The 24,840-nt window shown below is 32.4% G+C and overlaps 4 protein-coding genes and 1 non-coding gene across 6 annotated transcripts; 3 read left to right on the forward strand and 2 right to left on the reverse strand.

The window, feature by feature from the left end:
* Positions 1-1,007: 1,007 nt before the first annotated feature.
* LOC100798325 (calcium-binding protein KIC) lies at positions 1,008-1,776 on the forward strand. Its single transcript, XM_003554728.5, has one exon. The coding sequence runs from the start codon at positions 1,220-1,222 to the stop codon at positions 1,598-1,600; it is 381 nt and encodes a 126-aa protein (XP_003554776.1). The 5' UTR covers positions 1,008-1,219; the 3' UTR covers positions 1,601-1,776.
* Positions 1,777-3,869: 2,093 nt separating this feature from the next.
* TRNAE-CUC (transfer RNA glutamic acid (anticodon CUC)) lies at positions 3,870-3,942 on the forward strand. The gene has a single exon. It is a non-coding gene; the product is annotated as a tRNA-Glu (tRNA).
* Positions 3,943-4,032: 90 nt separating this feature from the next.
* LOC100526851 (ATP synthase delta chain-like protein) lies at positions 4,033-5,225 on the reverse strand. Its single transcript, NM_001248072.4, has one exon. It carries the CDS (start codon positions 4,989-4,991, stop codon positions 4,335-4,337), a length of 657 nt encoding a protein of 218 aa, NP_001235001.2. The 5' UTR covers positions 4,992-5,225; the 3' UTR covers positions 4,033-4,334.
* A 1,748-nt stretch (positions 5,226-6,973) lies between these two features.
* Positions 6,974-9,200, forward strand: LOC100797794 (ras-related protein RABA3-like). 2 transcript variants are annotated; one of them, XM_026126952.2, is made up of 2 exons: positions 6,974-7,488; positions 8,699-9,200. In XM_026126952.2, exons 1-2 carry the CDS (start codon positions 7,235-7,237, stop codon positions 9,057-9,059), a joined length of 615 nt encoding a protein of 204 aa, XP_025982737.1. In that variant the 5' UTR covers positions 6,974-7,234; the 3' UTR covers positions 9,060-9,200. The 2 variants fall into 2 exon arrangements, with proteins under 2 accessions (XP_025982737.1, NP_001304463.2); NM_001317534.2 differs by having other exon boundaries at positions 7,135-7,488; positions 8,603-9,200.
* A 12,690-nt stretch (positions 9,201-21,890) lies between these two features.
* LOC100805212 (AAA-ATPase At2g46620) lies at positions 21,891-23,766 on the reverse strand. Its single transcript, XM_003553748.5, has one exon. The coding sequence runs from the start codon at positions 23,534-23,536 to the stop codon at positions 22,178-22,180; it is 1,359 nt and encodes a 452-aa protein (XP_003553796.1). The 5' UTR covers positions 23,537-23,766; the 3' UTR covers positions 21,891-22,177.
* Positions 23,767-24,840: the final 1,074 nt, after the last annotated feature.

The following is a 24,840-nucleotide window of genomic DNA, read 5'->3' on the forward strand; positions in this document are numbered from 1 at the left end:
TGTGAGGACTTAAAGGTCATTGTCCTATTTTATTATTTTTTTTAAAAAGTGATTTTTAGAAAGAAAAAAAATGGTGCCCCAAACACCATATTGCCTTGGTGCACACTAGAGTCAAAAATTAGAATTATATTTTTTTAGAAATTGTTAAAATTTAATAATTCAAAATTTAGATATTGGTGGTTCAAAACTGTTGGTAGTATTTACAAATATGAATCATTGGTATTTGAAACAGTAATGACATTAATTTCAAACTGATAGAAAGGGCAAGATTGAGATAATTTTGAAAAATAAGGGATCAAATTAAACTTTTTAATAATAGGAGATCAAATTAAACCAAATAAATAAATAGAGAATCAAATTGAACCTTCTAATTTGCATAAGTAACAATATCAAAATTGGACGAAAAGAATATGAATGAGACATTTTAAAAATTAGAAGACCTTATTGAAATTTTTAAAAATAGAAATTTACAAATAATATAATCATATATTGATGTTGGTATTGATTAAGATGGTGGTAAATATATAAGAAAAAATTATTAATTAATTCAAAATTAAAATTGAAATTTGCTCAAATTTAAATTGATAGTATTTTTTTTCCCACCAGGATACCTCTATTAGTAGTTATAAAGTTAGATACTAGTTTTTTTCAACATGTAGATATCTCCAAAATGAGTTTATCCCCTTCTAGTTTCAACAAAATCTTCTCCATACATTTCACTGTCTAAAATTTGAAAACATAATTAAGAAAGTCAGCTATGTACCAATCATGTTGGAATTAAAATGGGAATGAACATTAATGAAATAATAACACTTAAAAATATCTAATATAAGGCCCTTCAAAATATAATTATTTTCTACAATAAATATTATTTAGCATTTTTCACCAAAAAAATATTATTTAGTATTTAATGACTTTTCCCCCTCAAATAAAATTATCTTTTCATCGCATCAATTATTTTACCTCCCTTATTATAATACTAGTGTTGTACACAATATTCTAAAAATACAATTTTTTCTAGGCTGAACAATCTTACACTCTTGAAAGTCTACCACAAGGGATTTTTCATTTTTTGAAAGGCCATCTATCCACCCACCTAATTCTCATTAATTGGTCATCACTATATACAAGAAGTCTTCTAATGTCACTTTCTTCTTCCACCTTTGTTTCCACGTTCTACAATTAAAAGAAACAAAGATTCCTTTCTGCTCCAAAAACAATGGAAAGCAACCAATCGGCTAAAGAGATCACGGTGGAAGTAGAAGAGTTCGAGGACTTGCTGCCTGTGATGGCAAAGAAGTTGGATGTGGAGACCTTTGTGTCGGAGTTGTGTGGGGGTTTCAATCTCCTGGCTGACCCAGAAACAGGTTTGATCACTGGTGAGAGTCTCATGAGGAATTCAACTCTGTTGGGTATGGATGGGATGAGCAAAGAGGAAGCAGAGACCATGGTTAGACAGGGAGATCTTGATGGGGACGGGAAGCTCAATGAAACTGAGTTTTGCATCCTTATGGTGAGGCTTAGCCCTGGGATCATGGAAGATGCTGAGGCCTGGCTTCACAAGGCACTTGAACAAGAGCTCACCAAATCCTCAACTTAAAATTCCACCCTTTAGAAATCAATTGTAAGTTATATATACATCAATAAGTGTGTGTGGCTGTGTACATGTGTCTTGTATGTATCATGCAAGTTAAATATACTCATTTGACACTCCATGAATGCTTTCTAAAGGGAATTTGAGTATAATAAAATGAATCTGTTCAGTTTGTTCGATTATATATTTTTCTTGCTCTTCTAGCATTCGATAGTTTCATCTTTTATCAGATACAGCTGAGTCTCCCAAGTTAAAAGTCAATCAAATCTATGATCTATGCAAATTAGAACATCAGTGTAAGTGATAAAGTGAACTCCTGAATTAGTCCTCGAGATTCATATATGTTAAAAACTTTGGTAATTCTTAATTTTGTAAAATGTTATTTATTTTACTCATTTTTCATTTTATTTTGCACGGATGTTTTACATTAAGAAAACTAGAATAATTAACACTTTTGTAAAAGTAGGGAATTAATATATCAAGAACTAAAATGAATTCCGTATAATTTAAAAAATTAAATTAAAGTTTACTCGAGTGATGATAGTAGTGCCACGAGCTAGTAGTTGTGTTACTATCAGCTCTAAATGCCAGAGTCAGATCGATCATTTTAGTGGTTGGACGTATCTAAATGACGCAAGGATTTTGTCCAGTTTTTCGTTGAATAAGAGGGGCCTATGCCCAATTGAAAAACTCAAGTCCAGAACAAAAAAAAAAAAACTTAATGGTTGGCCAATGGTTGAAGAAGGGTGAATGGAGGGAGAAGTCACGGATTCCAATTTTTCAACTGATAATTTTAATAAAATTAACATTTTTTATAAAAAAAAAATAATAATGGCAAATGAATAAAATACCTGCGATGTCTACCATATTCAGGATTCCTATGGCTACCATAATCAGGGCTCTTGCGTCTGTCATAGGCTGGTCCATTGTACCTATCATATGCAAGGTTGTATCGACGACCGTAGTCAGGATTTTAAACTTTATTTGCATTGTAAACCTTATTTCACGGATTCTAAACTTTGTAACCTTAGAATAGCTATTTTGGTCATTTCTCATCTTAATTTTTATTTATTTTGAATAAAGAAGCAAGAGGTCTTAAGTGACAGCTAAAAACAAGGAAATTATGAAGAGTTACACATCATTTGGAGCTTGAGGATGGCTTTTTGAGGCTTAAGCATGACATTTCATGTCAGGCTCAAGTATGACTATTGTGAGGCTTAAACTCCATGCTTCATTGACTCAAATTTTCAGCCACAAAGCGGCACCAATTTGCTTGGTATGCTTGTCAAGAAGCTATCAAGCAACCTCACTCCCAAATTTGTCATAGGAATTAGGAAAAAGAATTTAAGCCACACCAGAATTAAAATCATATACAATAAGGTTTTGTTTTATGACTTAAAAAAAATAAAATGAATTTATTTTATTTTTAATTCAAACAAATATAATTATGATAATTAATATAAACCATGTAAATTAGAACATTCAGATTTTATATTTTTTTTTTAATTCTGATTTTGTGAATATTCAAATTTTAATGGATATTAAATGCAATTAATATATTTTTATTTGTTTTATTTTTTATATTAAATGCAATCAATTCAAATAATTTTATTAGATGTACCAAAAAAACTTTTAATTATGATTACATTAACAAATCAATCCATTAAGCCATTAAATCTTAAAAATGTTTTTTTTCCTACCATAATAAACACAATAATTATTCCATTAGCCTAATTATATGTTTCTGGATTATTTCGTTCAATTACTATAAAAAATGGAAAAAATCATAATATAAACTTTCAAACATCAACAAATCAATCCATCAATCCATTAATTCTTAAAAACTATGTTTTCTATTAGAAAGTAAAAAAGAAAACATATAAAACATTATCAAACTAAAGATATCCTACATAGGACAACAACACCTCACCTCCAGTAATAACAATTTTATGAAACATGTATACATAAAAAAATATATTTAAATATTTATTAACATATTTACTAACATATATTTATTCAAATTTAAACTATAATTAATAATATATTAAAATTTTAAAATGAAATAAAAATAATCTTATAAATTATAAAATGTGAATTTAATACCTACAAAGTAGTACAAGACACTAAGTTAGTATAAGGTAAAAGCATATATTTTAAACTTTCTAAATGAATATACTAACAATAATTTTTCAAATTATTAATTAATGTATTATAACCGTGAGACAGTCGTTCTTTAATTAATGTATTATATATTTATTAGCTAGATTGTAAGCATTCCGTTGTAGTCTAGTTGGTTAGGATATTCGGCTCTCACCCGAAAGACCCGGGTTCAAGTCCCGGCAACGGAATTAAGATTTTTACTATATTTTGTTAGTTTTTTAGCTGCACCCACTTTAGCATTCGGCAAGAAACCTAGTGAAATTTTGCCAGTAAAATTAGTCCCCATTTGATTGTTGCTTATCCAATCCATGAAATCAAATAAAGCAAGAGCTATAGCGAATTGTAATTTGCATAGAATTGCAAAGTATTAGTGTTGCATTTTGCATAATGCAGAGTATGAACAATATTTTTCCAATAGCAGTGCTCTTGCGTTTGGCATGTAAATGGGCAAAATAAATTCTAGTGAAATTTCGCAACTAAATATAAAGTCCCCATTAAATTGATGCGTGCGTACATGAAATCAAAAGAAGCACAAACTATGATTGATTGATGAAATCAAATGAAAATGGTGACTTTGATTTCACATAGCAAAAGAGGGCATACTCTCTTGAACCAAATTCCTTACCTTGACTCTCACAGCCCCACTCAATTGATGCACGCTCTTTGCAATCCCAAACAGTTGATCTTCCCTCATCTTAGTCTTGGACGAAACCAAAACCATTTGAGTCCCACAAAGCCGATCGTAAATCCTCTCGAACTCTTGCAGCACCTCCTTCACAATCCCCACCTTGTTCTTCTTCAGCAGCATCTTCAGCAACGCCACCACGTGCCTGTGAAAGTTTCCCTGCTCAACCGCGGGTGACTGAAACTTGGCACCCTGCAGCAATTTCAAGAGCCTCTGAACATCGCTGTGAACAAAGTGAAGGGAATTGCTGTTGTGGGCGACGTCCACCAGCGCTGCCGCATACCCAGTAGCGGGATTTGGATGGAAAGTTGGAGAAGACGGTTTGGGTTTGAGGGGTGAGGGGGAGAATGGAAGAGAAGGGGAAGATTTGTGGGAGAAAGTTTTGGTTTTGGGGAGAAAATTGGGTGTGGAAGTGGAGAAAACATGATGTTGTTGTTGTTGTTGGGAACGGGTGGGGGATGCTTTGAATCGATAGAAATCGCGATTTGTGAAGGTTGATGATGGGAGTGGGGGAACATTGAGGGTTGAAACAGAGGATGATAGAGTATCCATGGGAAAGAGTTTGAGTCTTAGATGGACAAGCTTTTAGGTTGTTTTGTTTTGTAGGAGAAGGTAACGACTAACGAGAGGATACGTTTTGGCCACCGGATCTCATCTTCTTCGGGGTAACCTAACTAGGTAACTATTTCAATGTTTCATAATCGTATTTAGTAAAAAATTGTCCTATTTTATTGAATCAAAAATGGATATGAAATCAAGACCTGTTGCGCCACGTTTCAAAACTCCTTCCTTTTTTAGCTTTCACAAATATAGAATCTATATTAATTATATATAATATTATATGGACGTTAACTATTTATCATATGGATTTTGAGTTTCTTATTTGTTGATAATTGATATACTTTTTAATTATATTCCTAATGTTTTTTAATTTTTTTAAATCATTATCTGTCATATTTATTATCTTGTAACTCTTCTTTAATTTTTTTTCATGTCCAAACAAATGAAAAATAAATTGCTACAGCTACAATTTATATATTTCGAAATAAATATAATGATTATAAATATAATTTCATGTTACACAAAATATTATTTACTAAATAAATAGGTTTTATTATTAACGCAAAATTATTAAAACTCTTCTACTTTTTAAAAAACTACAAGACCCTTCTCACAAACCTTCTCTCATAGAATAATAAAAAAAACATTTTTAGTTATGGAAGATAATAAAAATCAAGCTTGTTTCCAAAAACAAGTTTGACTAATTAACAGCGACATCATATATGTTTTTTTTTCATTGTATCAAGAAATTTACATTAAATTTAATTAAAAAAATTAATTTTGAAATAAACTTTCAAATTCAATTTTAACTAAATCGTTTTATGGTATCAAAACAATTCAAAATTAAATTTATAACCACTCATTATTAAATCGTCATAAAAATTTTGCGAGGAATGCAACAATTGGTACTCTACTTACCAACAATCATTGTGATTGTAGGTCGTTGCAGCATATATGGGTCATGCAATATATATACTTCACTACTTTTACCGTTTACAAGCAAGAAGTGATAATTCTGGAGGGTGTTAATCGTACTATACCAGTTCTGTCGGTGCGGAAAATCCCAATCTGAGTGTTACTGTACTGATTGCTATGTCCTCTAGATGGATTTTTAGAATGTTTCTTTCATAAGCATATGGTCACTGTGATGGGCCTTTTTGAGGGATCGAAGTTTAATACACCCTCCCATCATGTGTGGCTGGAAGCCTGGAACAAATGGTGGGCCATGCTCATGCTACATAACATTATGGTCCTTCTATAAGTTTTTTAAGAAATACTTGCCACAGAAGAACATGATCCAATTTAAGATCGCATATTTTCTAATATAAGAAAATCACATTTTAAATATACTTCAATGAAGTAACCACACAAAAATAAAAACTATGGTTTGCCTTGTTACACCTTGATTTCTGGACTGTTCTTTTTAAAATTAGTTCGTTCTTCTGTGTCTCACCACTTGAGGATTCATCATGATACCAGCAAAACAGCTAAGGACACACAGATAACATTATACCCAAGTTAGAAAATATTTCATTGTTAGCTAGCAGCTAGTGCATTCGCTTCAGTGATGCAAACGAGTTGTTTTAGAAGTCCTTAGATAATTACAATTTAGAGAGCCATTTGATAGATATAATCACATAAATCGACAAAAAGCTAAGGTCGTTATGAAAAAAACTTAAGAAAAAGGAAGCAACTAAATATATATGAACTTGACATTTTAACCACTCAATTAATCACATATGATTCTCAATCCCTTTCCCAAGAATCAAAACTTCTAGAAAATTTTGATTAATTGTCTGCATTCTTTTTTTCCCTTTTATTGTTAGGCTAATAAAGAATTGAACATTGCGTTGATGTATCTACATAGAGATACAGTGGTATCTCAGTTGCAGAAGGTAATAATGCCCCCACAATTTTGTCATACAAATATTATTATATTTGATGTAAAGTGCATTCAACTTGATAAAGCATTAAAGGGAGACAAAGACCGGGCCATTACTTAGCCTATTTCCTTCTTTTGCTACCAGTGATTCAACAGTGATCTTGTTCGTTTTATCTTTTTTTCTTTTCCAACCTTTTTCATATTCTTTAACTTTTTCCTGCTTAATTACCTCCACGACCAATTGGGAAGATTGAACCAATGTTTTAGAGGCTATAGTTTGGGCAAGAAAGAAGTGCTTTATTTACTTAATTAATTTGTTTTCAAGGTGTTGCTGATCGATCTTGGGAAGAAAATGAATCAGGAAATGAATGGGGTTGAGGCTGAGAGGGTGAAAGTGAATGTGCATGACAAAATAGATTACGTGTTTAAGGTGGTGGTGATAGGGGACTCAGCAGTGGGTAAGACTCAAATACTCTCAAGGTTTGCAAAGAATGAATTCTGCTTTAACTCAAAGTCTACCATTGGAGTTGAGTTCCAGACTAGAAGTGTGACAATTAATGGCAAAGTCATCAAAGCCCAGATCTGGGATACTGCTGGCCAAGAAAGGTTCATTCCATCTCCCTCCTTCTCATGCTTCATATCTATGTTTGATTTTGTCCATCCCTTGAAAGTAAGGGAGGGCATGCATTGAGTTTCCATTATGATACTAACTTGAATACTAGTATATTTAATAATGTAATCCCAGTTTGACTTATGAATCCTACTAATACTATCATATTACACAAGCACATCACATGTTGAGTTGTTGACTTTGGTTGTACGGCTTTTTCTTTTCCTTTTCCTGATGATCTGGTCCAAAAACCACATCAATATTTTACGAGGGAGACCCTTAACAGTACTGGAAGACTGATACTTGTTGCATCACGCATGTGATGTTTGTTAGCTCATCAAATTTGTCAGATTCGAGATACTGACAATATCCAGCCCTTAAAAAGGTTACCTAGAAAAACGTAATGAAATTAAAATCCCAAACTGGGTTTTCCTTTAAATGGAGGGAGATCTACTTAGATGCAAGTATATAACTGAGCTGGTTGAGTCACTTAATTGATAGAAATTTAACCCCTCCTTCTTTTGGGTTTAAAAAATCAACTCTCATTTTTTTAGTGAAAAACATTACCTTCCACGTGAATTTGAATTTAATTTTCATGTATTATAGATATAATTTTTAAAGTATATATTATAAAAATTAATAAATTTATCATATATGATAGTAATATGTAATTTAATGAGAATGTAAAACATTTTTTATATTATCAGTTTAATTAGATTTGAATGTAAAATAGGAAAAAAATACATTAAGTTATACAAATAAAAACTTGGCTAAGCTGAGTTAGACAAATCTTCGTAAGTGGGTATTCAGCTCTCATTTTCTAGGAAAAGCAAAATCTTTACTAACAATTAATCTAATGAATTCATATATTTGAGAAATGGTTGGTTTAGCTGAACTAAATAATTATTTATTTTTCTTCTCTTTGATTGAAAAATTAAACAAAAAACGAATAAGAAAATTGTAACATGTGATCTTTTTTTTTTTTTTCTTGTGTGTGTGAGCTGGGATGATATGTGATCTTCATTCTGCCTTTAGTTAGCGATCAAGAGAAATTGATATAAAAAAAAATAACAACAATAAAAATGTGTAAATGTTGTTGGTCTGATGTAGGTACAGGGCAGTGACAAGTGCATACTACAGAGGTGCATTAGGGGCCATGCTAGTGTACGACATTACTAAAAGACAGTCTTTTGATCATGTGGCTAGGTGGGTTGACGAATTGCGAGCACACGCCGACAGTTCCATTGTGATCATGCTCATTGGGAACAAAGGTGACCTTGTGGACCAAAGAGTGGTACACGCCGAAGATGCAGTGGAGTTTGCAGAGGATCAGGGCCTCTTTTTCTCTGAGACTTCAGCTCTCAGTGGTGAAAATGTGGAGAGTTCCTTTTTCAAGTTGCTGGAAGAGATCCATAGGGTTATCTCAAAAAGGTCCTTGGAATGTGATAATGGGAAGGCCAATGCTGACAACAATGTTGCCACTCTTAAAGGGTCAAAAATAGATGTAATCTCAGGTGCTGAATTGGAAATTGCAGAGATGAAGAAGTTGTCTTCATGTTCTTGTTAAGAGAGAGGAGTGAAAAGTACATGCAGTAATTGCTTTTTTATATATTGTATACATATGATATGGGGATAATGTGGTTGGTGAGGATCATAGATTTCATCTGTTTCTTGCATGCTCGGAGTTAAGGAGCACTAATATTCTGTTTCAATTTGATTATTACTTATTATAGCAACAGCAATGATTTTATGTATTGTTTATACCTTCTTTGGAAAAAAAATAAGTTAAGAGCTTGTTTTTACTAAACTTTTTTTTTCAAATTTTGATTATTTTTTTTACTAGGGTGTGGCTTTTTCAAATTTAGTCTTTCGTATTTTCTTTTTCTCAACAATTTTTTAAACGCAGTTGGCTCGTTGAGTAGGATTGCAAATCTGACCAAAAATATAGGGATTGCTATTGGCCCCAACCAACATTCTCAAACTTCAAAGATATATTTTCCAACAATGCACAATAAAAACACACTTTCATTGCATTGAAGGTGCAAAAAATATTATATACCAGAATCACAATTTTATTGTGTAATGTACAATCAAATTCTGATTTCATTGTATTCTTTTTCACACCCCACTAGTTTAGCAAAAGTATATTTTTGTTGTGTAGTTGAATGAATGAAAAAAATACACAACGAAGTCACAATTTCATTGTATAAGTGGGGGTCAATTAAAAAAGTACAATAGAAATTTGATTATATTGCACACTATACAATGAAATCAAACTTTCATTCTAAATTATTTTTTCTTAAAAAAAATACAATAAAAATATGGTTCTGACATATAAATTGTTACACATCCAAATCATTATTTAGTTTTGTCACAATTCATATTATATTACAGAATCATGACGAATTTGTAATACAATAAAATCATGATTTTATTTTGTCACAAATCATGTTACACAACAAAATTATGGCGAATTTGCAACACAACTGTATCAAGATTCCATTTTGAAACCGTTTATGTAACAACAAAATCATAATTGGAACCAAAAGCAATTTTAAAGGGACAAATATCAATTCCCAAAATATAGGGACATGCTAGGTGCACCCAGCAACATTGCTGGTGCACCCAACAATTAAGTGAATGGGCAAAATTGCCCCTGTTAAAAAAAATAATTATTCTTCCGGAAGAAGGTTCTTCCGGTAGAACAATTTATTCTACCAGAAGAACCTTCTCCTGGAAAGCTTCCGGAAGAAGGTTCTTCTGGAAAGTTTTCGGAAAAAAGGTTCTTTCGATAGAGCACAAATTGTTCTTCCGAAAGAAGAAATTATCTTTTTTAATGCAAGGGCAATTTTGCCCATTCACCTAATTGCTGGGTGCACCAGCAATGTTGCTGGGTGCACCTAGCATGTCCCCAAAATATATCACTACTAGGTTGGGCTTTAGTAAACATAAGCCCAAACTATTTTTTTGAAGGAACATAAGCCCACACCTATTTATATACTGCCAATAGCAAAGAGGAGGCAATATTAAAATAACAAAACGAAGAAATGAATTTAAAAAAGAGAGAAAAAAAAGGTTATATATTAATAATATAAAAAAATTACACAATCATCTTATTACAACTCATAATTTATAATAAATTTATTAATTTTTAAAATATTTTAAAATAATTCAAACAGAGTGATTTATGTGATTAAATGACAAAGTTATTTTATATTATTAGTGGATTAACATTAAATTTTTTTATAAAAAAACAGTTCATACTTATAATTAGTGTACATTTTTTATATAAACATTTAATAAAAAAAAATATATGCTAGAGTCACATTATAGTAATGAATAAAATTATGTGTAAGAGAAAAAAAAAAGCAAAAAATGAATACAATTTAAATTCATAAAAGAATCTATAAGTTTAGATCATTTTCTTGAGTAGGTTATCCTAACTGGTAATTTCGTGAAACTAACCATCTGGCATGAATCATGTACTTACGTTTGAATATAATTTTTTTGCAAACCATTCATTAGAAAGTTTCAATTATTCAAGTAATATGCGTATGCGTGACCAGTGGCACCCATAATTTGATGACTACCAAGCCAACCGACCTTGATGGAAATGCGACAATTCATTTTAAGTGTAAACAAATACTAGTTGTTTGCTTCCCATCCAAGCCGTTCTAATTTGACTTGATTTCGTATGCATCTTGCTGACTTGATTTCGTATGCATCTTGCATATATTCCACACCCTTTCTTTTCAACTTACCCTATTTCTGACCTTCCATTTGCATATATCCCTTTCCCAAACGATACGTCAAACTTTAACCCCATTTTATTTTTTTAAAATATTTTGTTGAGTTATGACGTGCTACATTATGATGATACTATTCACAGAGTTTACAGTACCAATCCTTATGCATTAAAAAAAAAAGTGTCAATCCTTATTTATTTAATCATAATCATAAATAAATAAGGAATACAATCATACGATATTAAAAAATATGAAATTTTCGAAAATAAATAAAATCTTAATAAATAATCACACATTCTATCAAAATACTTCTTTTAATTTATCCTTGTCATTTAAAATAATAACTTAATCAAAAAAATTCTTCAAATGGTTATTCAATTATTCTTTTTCAATTTTGAAAGGACAACAAAGAAAATAAGTGACCCAGTTCATCTGGTGGAAACTTTCAAAAGAGAACAAAATTTAAATCTTAAATGACAAATTAAAATCGAACCATAGTATAAAAAACTAAAATACTTTATTGCACCTCTAATTCTGTGTGTGCGTGTGTATGGAATTTGACAAAACAAAAGCAAAATTTTGTGAACGTCGCCGACAATTATCTCTGCTATGACCTGACTCCGAGTTAGCTTGGTGCGAATTTTTTGCTGGTGAACTGAGAGTTTGTTGAAAATTTAACCCTCGTAGACCATACCTTAAGTATATTTTTGTTTTCATCCTTCAAGATTAAGCAAAAAAGTGCCAACTATAATGATATGGGTTAGGTATTACTGTTTTAGACTATAAGCAATGGCGACACCTAAGAAAATGTAAATGTTAATAAATCAATCGAAAACAGCTGAAACATAATGAGTATGAATTCTTTGCCACAATAAAACACCCAAATTTCGACCTAAAAAACAAACGAAGAGAAGAAACACCCAAAGAAGTTTTGACGATGGCCTCTTATTTCAATCTCAATCACAATTACACCTTACAATTTGTCATTTCTAATGAAAAATAATAATAATTTGTCATTTCTGCATTAATTTGGTGTTCAATTTGTGTTCCCACATTTACAGACAGCACGATGCAATATTGCTCAACTTGAGTGTTTCATATATTCTACAAGGATTTTTTCTCTGTATTACTCTTCAAATTTTTAAATCCATTAATTATTCATTCTTTCTATTTAAATAATCAATGTGTTTGCTTTTGTTATCAAAACACTACTTTTAATACACTTTTTATTATTAGCTAATATTTTTAGAAATCATAAAATTATGTAGATCTCACTTCTTATTTGATAAATCTCACTCATCATTTTATAATGTTTAATAAATAATAACCAATAAAAAATATGTCAAAAAGTGTGATTATAACTTTTCAAATTAAGTTTATGATTACCCAAATCTAAATACTAATCTTTTCCAATCTTTACAAGATATAGAATTTTTTATTAATTTACAACATTTATTATTTGTTATCTATAAAAAAATTAAGTAATTAATAATATTTTATACCAGAAACAATTTGAAGAAAATCTTATAAAAAAAATCTCTAAAAGGTTCATTTTCTTCCTATATTTGTGTGTTTGACATTGCAGTTTAAAGCCACGATCACATTAGTATGTCTAACCCTGCATAGATTATAAGCAAAAGTGCATGTATAGCTTGCATTATTTCTTTCAAGTTAAATGAAGATTTATCGTTTTTTTAACTATGTTACAAGTTTGAAGAAGTTATTAATTTTGCTAATCACTAATAACTTTTTCTTGTCTTGAAATAAACAAGTATTCCCTAAAAATTCATATATAGGAAAAAAAATTGATTTTATATGATAAACTTAAATATAAATAAATCTTATTTAATAATATTATCTTTAAAATATTCTTTATTCATTTCTAATTTTATTTTCAATGACTTATGGTTATTGATGATAACAAGTTCCAATAAAGAATATTTTAGAAATAATTTTATTTTTTATTTGAGATTAGAAAAAAAAAATATTAACTAACTTTCTTTCTTAATTAATATGAAATTAATTATTTTTATTTATATGTAAGTTCAAAGGAAAAGGAAGCAAATATGATTAAATAGTCAATGAGTTTTTATAAGCAAATACGATTGAATAGTCAATGAGTTTTTATAACATGAACAATCATCAAACTTTTTTACTCCACTATTAAGAAAACCGAAATATAACTATGTAACATTGTAACCCACTACAATTCAATGATTAGGAAGACGAATGGCCAAATTTTGATTGGAAACTGCAATTGAGCTTTGGAAACTCATTGCAAATTTCTAATTAAGAAGTCGAGAAGGTTAATAAGATGAATGACGCAAAAATTTATTTCATTGAAGTTTTTTTTTTTTCCTTTTCATAGTTGTTTAGATTTTTAACAGAGGCCTCTACTTGGCCCCATACCATTGTCCCCCTGGCCAAGGCCTATTATTGACCCTATTGTTATACCTTTTTTTAATAGATGTCACTTTTACTTCAGTATGTATTTTACTAAGCAGACATCTAGTAGAAGAAATTTTTTTACTTTCTCATAAATCTTAAAATAAAAAATTATAATTCTTATGTTTAATATGCAATCCTATATTTTATATGAATCTCTAATTCTCATAAAACGTATAAAAACTAATCAATTATATTTTACACATTTTTAAGAATCATAATTTTCAATAATCGATTTTTTTATTAATCATGATTCTTATGTATGAAAAAATCTCTTTCCTACCAAACACTTATTAACACTAAAATACATTTTTTTCTCAAATTAAGACATGTTTGATTTAAAGTTAGAAAAATTAATTTATGAATTTCAGTGCAAAATTGTACATTTAGACGCATATAATGACAAGAAAAAATTTATTGCTTTTGTTTAAACTCTTCTAACTTAAATCTAAACATGTCCTTAATATTAATATTAGCTATAATGTTGATGTCTGGCTAACAAGCATTTACTTATGTAATACTATAACATCAATTTTTTATTGATACTAACGGTGGATTTTATTGTATTAAGAAAAACTAAAAAAAATAGCATTGATCATTTAAAAAATATATTCATATTGTTTTATTTTATTTTTACATATTAAGAAGTCATACTATTTAAATAATGGAGCTCTATTTAATATTCTGCACTTAATTACATTTATTTAAGTATAGTTATCTTGCTTCGTCCAAAAAAAGTTTGCTTTTTCTCTAATAGATTAATTGATTAACATTCTGTTAGAACAATTACAGCTCATAATGTTACCTGTCAGGTCATGTATTGGGGAACACCGATGATGGATGCCTTGTCTTCAATTACTGGCCAGAACCTGGTTTGATTCCGGTTCGTGTCCATTTCACTTCACAAATCCCAAAGAGGCTATGCAGGTTGTGCAATAAATCAAATCACGTTTCAAACCAAATCACACTTAAGATATTTAAATAATGTACATTAATTTGGTTTAATCCGTAATAAATGATTTAAATCTTTTACTATTTTAAAAGCTGATTTTAATTAAAAGTAAATTTAGGTTTAAAAACTAGTTTTAAATTGAATTTAGTTTGGTTTTTATTCAAAAATAAGCTATGCACACCCTCAAGGCTGCCGAAGAAAAGAAAAAAAAAGTTGGTGAGTTTAAATTATATTTACTAACAAATTAATAATTAATATTTTTTGATAAAAAAAATGTTAGATGATCTTTTTTAAATTTACAACTCCAGCTGGCCTGATGTTGAGAATTGCTTCATTTCATTAAAGAGCTTTCATTACTTACTGACATTTTGGATTATTAGATTGTAGGTCTTGTTACATTAATATATAAATTTAGACGGAAAAGGAAATTACTGATTACTACTCCCATTTAGCCACGTCCAGACTCCAGACGCAGTGAGGCACTGAAAGGCTCTTCTTTCCCTTTTTCTCTTGTCTAGGTGACCAATTGCTCCTTTCGTGTGTTCGTTCACTTCTTGCCTCGTTGCTTATTTGTTCATCTACAAATTTTGACATGTATAAACTATAATGGGGAATTCAGCTTATTTAAATTTTTTGTTAGAGCTACGTACGTTGATTAAATTCTAGTTGTTTGGTTTATTATCTCTAAATTAATTTAAATTAGCAAACATTTTGTGAATTATGAGATTATTTTTATGGTCAAGTAAAGTCTTAAGCAAATAAATTACAATTATTATATATGTTTGAAATCATATAAAATACATGCATAAAAAGAATTTGAAATTTAAATTTAGAAAAGTTAAGACTAACATGTGATTCTTTGTTTGCAGTATAAAAAAATCATTCTTTAAGAGAAACTAAATTACAAGGTTAAACCACGCTAAACAAAATCTAATTTAATATATGAAAAACTAAATTATACTCGCGGACACACTCATCTCTCTCTATACTCCGTCACAAAACTACAATCGTTGAGTTTGGCGGAGAATAAAGAATACGCAACCAAATCAAATAAATAAAAATGACTGGAAATTATATACTATATACTTGGCTAGTAATTAATTTGATGTCTTCTCCAAAGATGCTTGTTAGTGGACCAATGCTTCGAATATAAAAAGGGAAGATGGAAGATGGAACAAGGAATCATATGTGACTCTTTATAATATGATTTTATGTCAATATGTCATGAATTAGTTGAACACTATTTAACTTTAAGTGACTAATTGGCTCCGGAAAGAACAACTACTGAGATTTTCTGATGGTTTTTGTCATATAATTAAGTATTTAAGTTGCCCCTTATGAAAACGTAAGAGCCTAGTTCACTAATTTAGTCTGGTGAATGATATTTCTTGTGATTAGTTGGTTGTTTCTGTACCTAAAGACAACAGAGATGGACTTCAACTGAAAAAGCCGAATAAGTACTTATCACCAATATTAAAGTCATTGTCTTTTTAGGTATTGTGAATGGAAAATAATTTGTACATACATCGTATATCCTCTTATAGGGAGACTACATCCGAGGGGATAATTGCCTATGATACTAAGACATCATGTGGATGAGTGGTAATCGATTAATGGGTGTTGACTATGTTAGTATAGAGTAATAAGAAGAAGAAAAAAGAATAAAGAAAAAAGAGAGAAGACACAAAGTTTTAACATGATTCAGCACATAATGTATGTGCCTATGTCCACGACTATACTAAGAAAATTTTTATTACTTGCACATTTTAAAGCTTACAAGGTGTCTCTATATATAACATTAATGAGACACAAATTTTTACAAACCAAGCGATGTGGGACAAAGGAACTAAGACCACAAAACTCTAATAATTCTCTCACTTGGGGTCTAAGTTTCAAACTCTAGTAGCTCCTTGTAAGCAATGAGTTCATCGACTCTTTACCTAGTGTAGTGCCTTCATCTTCAATTATCCTTGAAGGTCAACTGAGGCAATGCAAAGTCTCAACTTGTCAATTGTAACAGCTTTAGTCAATATATCTGTTGAATTTTCTGATCCTAAGATCTTCAGCAAAGATAGATCTTCAGCAAAGATAAATCTCCATCATTTATCAACTCCCTGATAAAATGGTATCTTAATTGAATATGCTTGTATCTATAATGGAAGACTGGATTCTTAGCAAGACTTATAGCACTTTGACTATCACTGAATATTGAAGCATTATCTTGTTCTTTCCCTAATTCATTGAGAAAATTCTTTAGCCAAATCATATCCTTAGTTGTTTCTGAGATAGCTATGTACTCGGTTTCCGTGGTTGAGAGAGCAACTTTATGTTCAAGTTTAAACTTCCAACTCACAACAGTACCTCCTAAAGTAAAAATGTAGCCTATGGTGCTTTTCTTGGTATCAAAATCTCCTCCCAAGTCTGCATCTAAAAATCCCTGTAAGGTGAGATTGCTTTTTTTGAAGCACAAACACATCCCTGAAGTACCCTTCAGATATCTGAGTATCTACTTTACGCCTTCTCAATGCTCCTTTGCTGGATTTGATAGGAACCTACTGACAACTCCCACTGCATGTGCTATGTCACGTCTGGTACACACCATAGCATACATCAAACTCCCGACTGCTGATGCATATGGTACTCTTGACATGTAACATTTTTCTTCATTTGTTTGCAAAGATTGCTTCTTTGAAAACTTCAAATGTGATCCCAAAGGGGTATTTTTGGTCTTAGAATCTTCAAGGTAAAACCTGTCAAGCAACTTGTGTATATATTTCTCCTGAGATAACTTCAAAATTCCTTCTAAATTGTTTCTAAGAATTCTCACACCAAGGATTTGTTTAGCTGGACCAAGATCCTTCATCTCAAAGTTTTCTACCAACTGCTGCTTCATCCTGTTAATTTCTGCCATACTAGATCTTACAATCAACATGTCATCAACATACACGACAAGGATAACATAGCTATTAGTATATTTCTTAATGTAGCAACAATGGTCCATGTCACATCTGTTGAATCCTAAGTTGCTCATAAACTCATTAAACTTCTTGTACCACTGCCTTGGTGCTTGTTTCAAGCCATATAAACTTTTATGAAGCTTGCACACAAGATTCTCCTTGCCTGGCACTTCAAAACCTTCTAGTTGGGTCATATAGACGTCTTCCTCTAAATCTCCATGCAAGAATGCAGTTTTAACATCTAACTACTCCAAGTGAAGATTCTCTGCAGCTACAATACTCAGAATAACTCTGATGGTAATCATCTTTACAACTGGAGAGAAGATCTTTATGAAATCAATTCCTTGTTTCTGCTGAAACCCTTTCACCACAAGTCTCGCCTTGTATTTTCTTCTACCGTCAGATTCCTCCTTTACCCTATAGACCCACTTATTTTGTAACGTTTTTTTTCCTTCTAGCAATTTAGTTAAAGACCACGTCTTATTCTTCTGAAGGAATGTCATCCCATCTTTCATTGCTAACTCCCACTCAATAGAGTCATTCCCCTGTGTAGCCTCACTGAAACATTCTAGCTCACCAGCATCAGTTAACAACAAATAATGCAATGAAGGGGAATACTTATCTGTTGATACTGAAATTCTGCTAGATTTTCTTGGAGGAGTTGATGGTTCTAGTTCTGATTCAACCTCTACGCATGTACTCTAGTTTCTATTGGCTACATCACTTTCTAAAATTTCTACAAATGTTGCTTTCTCATAAATTTCTGACAGTTTACCTGCACATGTAAATTCTGTAAAAAACTTATCCTTATAAAATATGTTTTCATTAAAAGTGACATTCCTGATTCTGATAACTTTCTTGTTTTGGTCATCCCAAAACCTGTAGCCATACATGTCAAATCCATACATATCCAATAAAATAATACTTCCTCGCCTTCAGATCCAATTTATCTTTGCTATTAGAGTCTATCAGTATATACGAAACACAATAAAAAATTCTCAAATGTGAAAATTTTACCTCTTTTCTAGACCATACTTCTTCGGGCAGCTGATAATTCAAAGGAACTGATGGTCCTCTATTGATGAGATATGTTGTTGTGTTTATTGTTTTTGCCCAGAATGCTTTAGGCAAGCCAAATTGGATTCGCATACACCTCACTCTCTTGTTCAAGGCTCTATTCATCCTTTCTGTAACACCGTTTTACTCAGGTGTTTCTGGTATTGTCTTAATCATTCTGATCTCATGTTCTAAACAGAAGTCTTTAAACTCCTGACTATCATACTCACCGCCATTGTCAGATTTTAGACTTTTAACCTTTAGACCTGTTTGATTTTTAACTTCTGTTTTCCACCTTTTAAACATAGAAAACACATCATATTTATTTTTAGGAAAATAAATCCATATCTTTCTGGTAGAGTCGTCGATAAAGGTCACATAATAGCGTGAGTTTTCAACATATTTCACTAGGGTTGGCCCCTAAACATCTGTGTGCACCAATTCTAGCTTTTCAACTTTAGGAGTTTTCCATGTCCTTGAGAAGCTAACCTTTTTCTGCTTTCCTAAGATATAGTGTTCACAAACACTAACATCAACATGCTTCAAGCTTGATAGCTTACCTTTTGCCGCCATAAGCTTCATTCCTTTTTCACTCATGTGTCCAAGTCTTTGATGCCATAGGGTTGAATTGTTGACAGCCTCAGTAACTTTTACCATATCCTCATCTGCAATCATGTAAAGAGATCCTTGCTTCTTTCCACGAGCTACAACGAGATTGTCTTTTGTTACCTTCCAAGCTTCATCTCCAAAAGTGGTGTAATGCTCCTCATCATCCAACTGCCCTATAGATATTAAATTTCTCTTTAAGGCAGGAATATGTCTGACATTGTGCAATGTGCATAGGGATCCACTGGAGGTCTTGATGTCAATATCACCTCTTCCGACAATGTCCAGAGATTTTCCACCTGCAAGGTAAACTTTCCTAAATCTTCCAAAAATATAGTTAGATAATAAATCTTTAGAGGGAATGGTGTGGAATGACGCACCTGAGTCCATAACCCATGAATCAATAGGACTATCCAAGCTGCAAATTAATGCATCATCAAATTCATCAGTTGTTGCATTTGCGAATTTATCATCATCGCGCTTCTTATTTTTGTGAGTCTTGTTCTTCTTTGGTGCCTTGCACTGATTGGTAAAGTGACCTCTCTTGTCACAATTCCAGTAGATAATGTCACTTTGAAATTTTTTCTAACCTTTCCCTCTTGACTTTGATCTGCCTCGACCATTCGGACCCTTCGGGGTAGTCCTTCCTCTGCCTTCAGTATTCAATGTTGAATTGGAAACATGACTAGAAGATTCTCCTGAATCTCTCTTTTGAAAATCTTCGCTTAAGATCAAGTCACGGATGTCACTAAGCTTTAATGTGTTCTCTCTTGTAGAACTACTAACTGCAGTAACAGTTGCAACCCAACTATCCGGTAGTGATGACAATAGAATCAATGCCTTCACCTCATCCTCAAATTTAATCTGCACTGACTCCAACTGGGAAAGAATAGTATTAAATTCATTAATATGATCAATTACAGAGATACCTTCTCCCATCTTGAGGTTGAACAACCGACGCATCAAGTATACTTTGTTGGCTGCCGACGGCTTCTCGTACATATCTGATAATGCCTTCATTAAGCCTGTAGTAGTCTTCTCGTTTACGATGTTGAACGCGACGTTCTTGGCTAATGTCAATCTGATCACGCCAAGAGCCTGTCGATCTAGTAAGTTCCATTCTTCTTGCTTCATGTCGTCTGGCTTAACCCCTGATAAGGGTTGATACAACTTCTTCTAATATAGATAATCCTCTATCTGCATCTTCCAAAAGCTGAAATCTCTGTCATCGAACTTCTCAATCTTCACCTTCCCCTCTTCTAATGTTATTGCTCCCACTGCCTCCTCTAAACTGAGAAGACTCCCACTAATTCCTCTAAACTAAGGAAATCCCGTGGAGTAACCAAAAGCTCTTGATATCAGTTGTTAGTATAGAGTAATAAGAAGAAGAGAAAGGAATAAGGAGAAAAAAGAGAAGACACAAAATTTTAACGTGATTCAGCACACAATGTATGTGCCTACATCCACAGCTACACGAAGAAAACTTTTATTACTTGCACATTTTAAAGCTTACAAGGTATCTCTATATATAACTCTAATGAGACACAAGTTTTTACCAATCAAGCGATGTGAGACAAAAAAACTAAGATCACAAAACTCTAACAGACTACCTGCAAATCCCGTATAATATAATTTATTAGAAGAATTCTAATATTGTAGGAATCTCTTATGTTCTTTTTTAACCGTACTTTTTAATATTAACTGACTAAAATTTATTGAGAGTCACAATTTGTGAATTTTAGTTTTTATCTATAATAAGTTTCACGTGTAAATTTTATATATTTTAATAAATTTAAATTAATTACAAAAAAGTACATTAAAAATTGTGTTTTCAACACTTTTCATGTTTATAAAGACGACAGACTAAAGTATCTTTGTTTTTTTAATTTATTTTCCAATTCCATAAAATATATTGAAATTTCAAGATATATTTCAAAGGTTCACGTGGAGGAAATAAGCCTATTACTTTATAAAAGATTTTCACTGTCTTGCATTTGCAAGGAGTAAAGGTTCTGTTTACTTCATGATAGTGAAACCCAGTACTTGTTATATACGTTGAAATAGATGTGCATTAAATTGACTGCTAAAGTGCTGATGATTTTGTTTTTTCCCTTTCAATTTGCGTACCACCCTTCACTGACAACAATAGCAAAGATTACAAAAACTGTTCTGATATTGATATGGTTGACACAAAAAACAATTGTCGTTGAGTTATTTTCTTATTAAAATGGTAACCAATCGCTTTATAACCTAGTCATCACGGTCATATACGTAAATGAAACAAGAAACCAATGTTTCCAAATTAAGTGTTTGTTTACAAATGAATTATTCAAGAAATATAATATTTTTATTTTTGAAAGCTTTTTCGTAAAGTTAGCAAGCAAAAAGAAGTGTAATTATTTCTAACTTTTTGTAACTAAACCAAACACCCTTTAAGGACTTTATGTTAACCCATGTAATTGGTAAAACAAGATGGATTAACACATAATCATTATAATGAGAAACCATTTTTTAAAACCGAAAAACAAAACTCTATTTGGGTTGGTGGAGGGGAAGAAACATTTTAACTGCGCATGAAGTTTTTTTTTTTTTTTTTTTTTACCTGAAGAAATATATACATGAAAGTGGATTCACAATTCACCAAAATAGAGAAACAAACTCTAGATAATTTTGTTTTGCCAATGCAAATTGTTTTCCTATATGCAATTTATGAATCTATTTCTAAAGATGTACACCCAAAATCCCATGCAAAAACGACAATTGCCAACACTTTCCAAGAGTCCCAATGTTGCATCCAATGAATAAATGTTGTGACTAATTCGGCTATGAACAAAAAAGAAGCTTGCCCCCAAATTGCCTTCTTTTGAAAGGGAATGAAGTGCAATCGAGAACATTGCTTATTCTTTTCCAATGCTGTAACTAATTATCGCAATGGGCTTGCGGGCAAGGAAGCATTGGACGACGAAGATCTTCTAGTAACCCTGAACCTGAAAAAATCGTACAGTTTCCGCAAATCCTTAACCGTATGGAGACCCTCACCGCACACAACCCCATCAGGTTCATCCATTTCATCATCATCCGTCTGCCGTCCGATCAAGCCGCACCCCCTCCCATCACCGTCCGTTTGCAAGGCGGTGATGACCGATTTAATAGCACGACTCGGCGAGTTCCGGTTCGCGATCATCAACTCACCGATTTCAGCGGGACTCAAACTCGCCCCGTTTTGAAAAATCTCCTGCACCTGAGGAAACAACTTATGCTCCTTCACGCCAAGGTAACTACTCGCAAGCGTTTTAAACGCCGAAAAATCACAAAGCGGAAAATGAATATGCACGTCGACCCGACCCGGACGAAGCAGGTTCGGGTCAACATGCTCCTTCGTGTTCATCGTGAACACCATAACCCTCTCTTCGGCGCAACACGAGGTTAAAAGCCCGTCCATGAAGTTCAGTATTCCCGACGCGCTTATTCTCGCCGTTTTGTCCGCGAGGAACCGGTCCAGATCCTCGATCACCACCACCGACTTCGGCGTCGATTGGAGGAGGAGCGATTTCAGATCCGAATCGTTAGGGATTTTGCAGAGGTCGATCTCGTAGACGTCGTAAGAGAGGAAATTGGCCATGGCGGCGACGAAGCTCGATTTTCCGGTGCCGGAGGGACCGTAGAGGAGGAAGCTCCGTTTCCAGACGCGGCCGAGGCGGTGGTAGTACTGCTTGGCTCTGAGGAAAGATTCGAGATCGGACTTGACCTTGGTTTTGAGATCCGGTTCCATGGCGATGGTGTCGAACGTGGAAGGATGCGTAAACGGAACGGATCTCCAGCGTCCGAAGTCGTGGGCGCTGTTAATGAAGAGGCGCAAGTCGCGCTTCCCTTGCTGGTCGATTTCGTCGGCGACGGCGTGAATGTGCTGAAGGTAAGGACGGAGGATTCGGCGCTTGTCAACCTTTCTGATCTTGAGAACAAAGGTTCCGGTTTGGTTGAACCAGAAGAGTGTGGCTCCGAGAAAGTGGTCTTGGATGGTTTGGTTGGGGCCGAGGCAGAGGACGATGTCGTTTTGCTTCTTGCCAGTGATGAGGTTGGCGAAGACAGAGTCTTCGATGGAAGGTAGGGAATGTAAGTAGAGGGAGACCTTCCTGTAGAGGTGGTTATGCTGCGTGGTTTCGTTGAGTTCTGGGACTTTGAAGAACTGGTACACGTGGAACCAGTCTTCGATTGCTATCCATAGCTTCTTCGCTCGAACCGCGATTAAAACGAGGGTTGAGAGAAATATGAAAAGAAACATGGCTGATCCGGGACCAAAACCTCAAAAGAACATGTTTGGATTAATTGAATTCTCTGGGGAGAGAAAGAAGAAGAAGAAAGTTACCCTCTTTTTATTGCAGCTGCTCAAGTCATTCCTCGTCTCAATGTTTGTTTACCGTTTCTCCTCTACTACCTTTTTGTTACGCTTCTCGCTCCTATTCTCCTCAATAAACCTATTTTCTCTCTCCCCCTAATGCTATCTCTTTTGCTTTAAAAATTACGCGTAAAGAATCTATTCAGATAATTATTCACAATCTATATCGTGTAATTAAATAATTTAATCCGTCCAAATTGCTATTATCTAAAAGAACTCTACGATACGGAATTATTCATCACCACTTTACTACTTGCACTTGCACTTTGCAAATATGTTTTTAGTGTGACGAATTTTATGGTTGATAATGATACTCAACGACGTTGTAATGTGGGATGCAATCCTGTAAGTAGCAATATAGAACATTGATGACGAATTGACGATACGACGGGGAAGTTTATTTTTTCTTTCCCCTTAAAAAGATAAGGAGATAATGACACTCCACTCCTACATAATAGGGGATCAATGGCACATTGAAACTCAGAGAATTGTTATACAAACTTAAAGTATAAGTAATTTTATTTAATTGTAGTTGCTCAATTAGTTTTTGGATACTGGGGACTTTTACAAGAATGCTTGTCAAGTGAGCTTCGCGCTCATAGGAAAAAAACAATTTTCATTTTTGAATTTGTGTCAATCATATTGCACCTTAAATACTAGATGGCATTTTATATTATTATATTAAAATTATAAAATAAATAAACTTATTATTGATATATTCTGCATTACTATTTAATATTCACAAAGTGAAATATAATTACAGTACAAAAGGTGAATGCATAAATGCAATTAATTTTTGTGGTTTAAGTGAAATAGATTTGCTTTTTAAAATTGATGGATTCACTTCAAGAGAGACAGAGAGAGTAAATAGTTGTAATTGCTTATTGGAAAATTAAGAAATTAGTTTAAACATTTTCTTACGAATATCGTAATTAATAAAAAAAACTTCATATATAATATTAAAATGTTTAATTTTTATGTGCCAATATAAACATTATTAATTAAAAATCACCACTTTCAAAATCATCAGTAGAACAATCAATAATCTCACCATACGCTACAATCTATTATTAAGTGATCTTTTTTAGAATATCAATGCATTTTAATTAAATTCATATTAAAAATATTTGTTAAAGGCTTTGCTGCTTTGTTGTTGATTATATGCATTTTGAATTTCGTACTAACTAATT

The sequence above is a fragment of the Glycine max genome, chromosome 19, assembly GCF_000004515.6.
Source record: "Glycine max cultivar Williams 82 chromosome 19, Glycine_max_v4.0, whole genome shotgun sequence".
Taxonomy (NCBI): Eukaryota; Viridiplantae; Streptophyta; class Magnoliopsida; order Fabales; family Fabaceae; genus Glycine; species Glycine max.

What these genes read in the sequence shown, in the direction of transcription:
- LOC100798325 (XM_003554728.5), top strand. Translation starts at nt 1,220, where the DNA reads ATGGAAAGCAACCAATCGGCTAAAGAGATCACGGTGGAAGTAGAAGAG.
- LOC100526851 (NM_001248072.4), bottom strand. Translation starts at nt 4,991, where the DNA reads ATGGATACTCTATCATCCTCTGTTTCAACCCTCAATGTTCCCCCACTC.
- LOC100797794 (NM_001317534.2), top strand. Translation starts at nt 7,235, where the DNA reads ATGAATCAGGAAATGAATGGGGTTGAGGCTGAGAGGGTGAAAGTGAAT. An exon ending in GATACTGCTGGCCAAGAAAG is followed by an intron (nt 7,489 to 8,602) that starts GTTCATTCCATC and finishes GGTCTGATGTAG; the next exon opens with GTACAGGGCAGTGACAAGTG.
- LOC100805212 (XM_003553748.5), bottom strand. Translation starts at nt 23,536, where the DNA reads ATGTTTCTTTTCATATTTCTCTCAACCCTCGTTTTAATCGCGGTTCGA.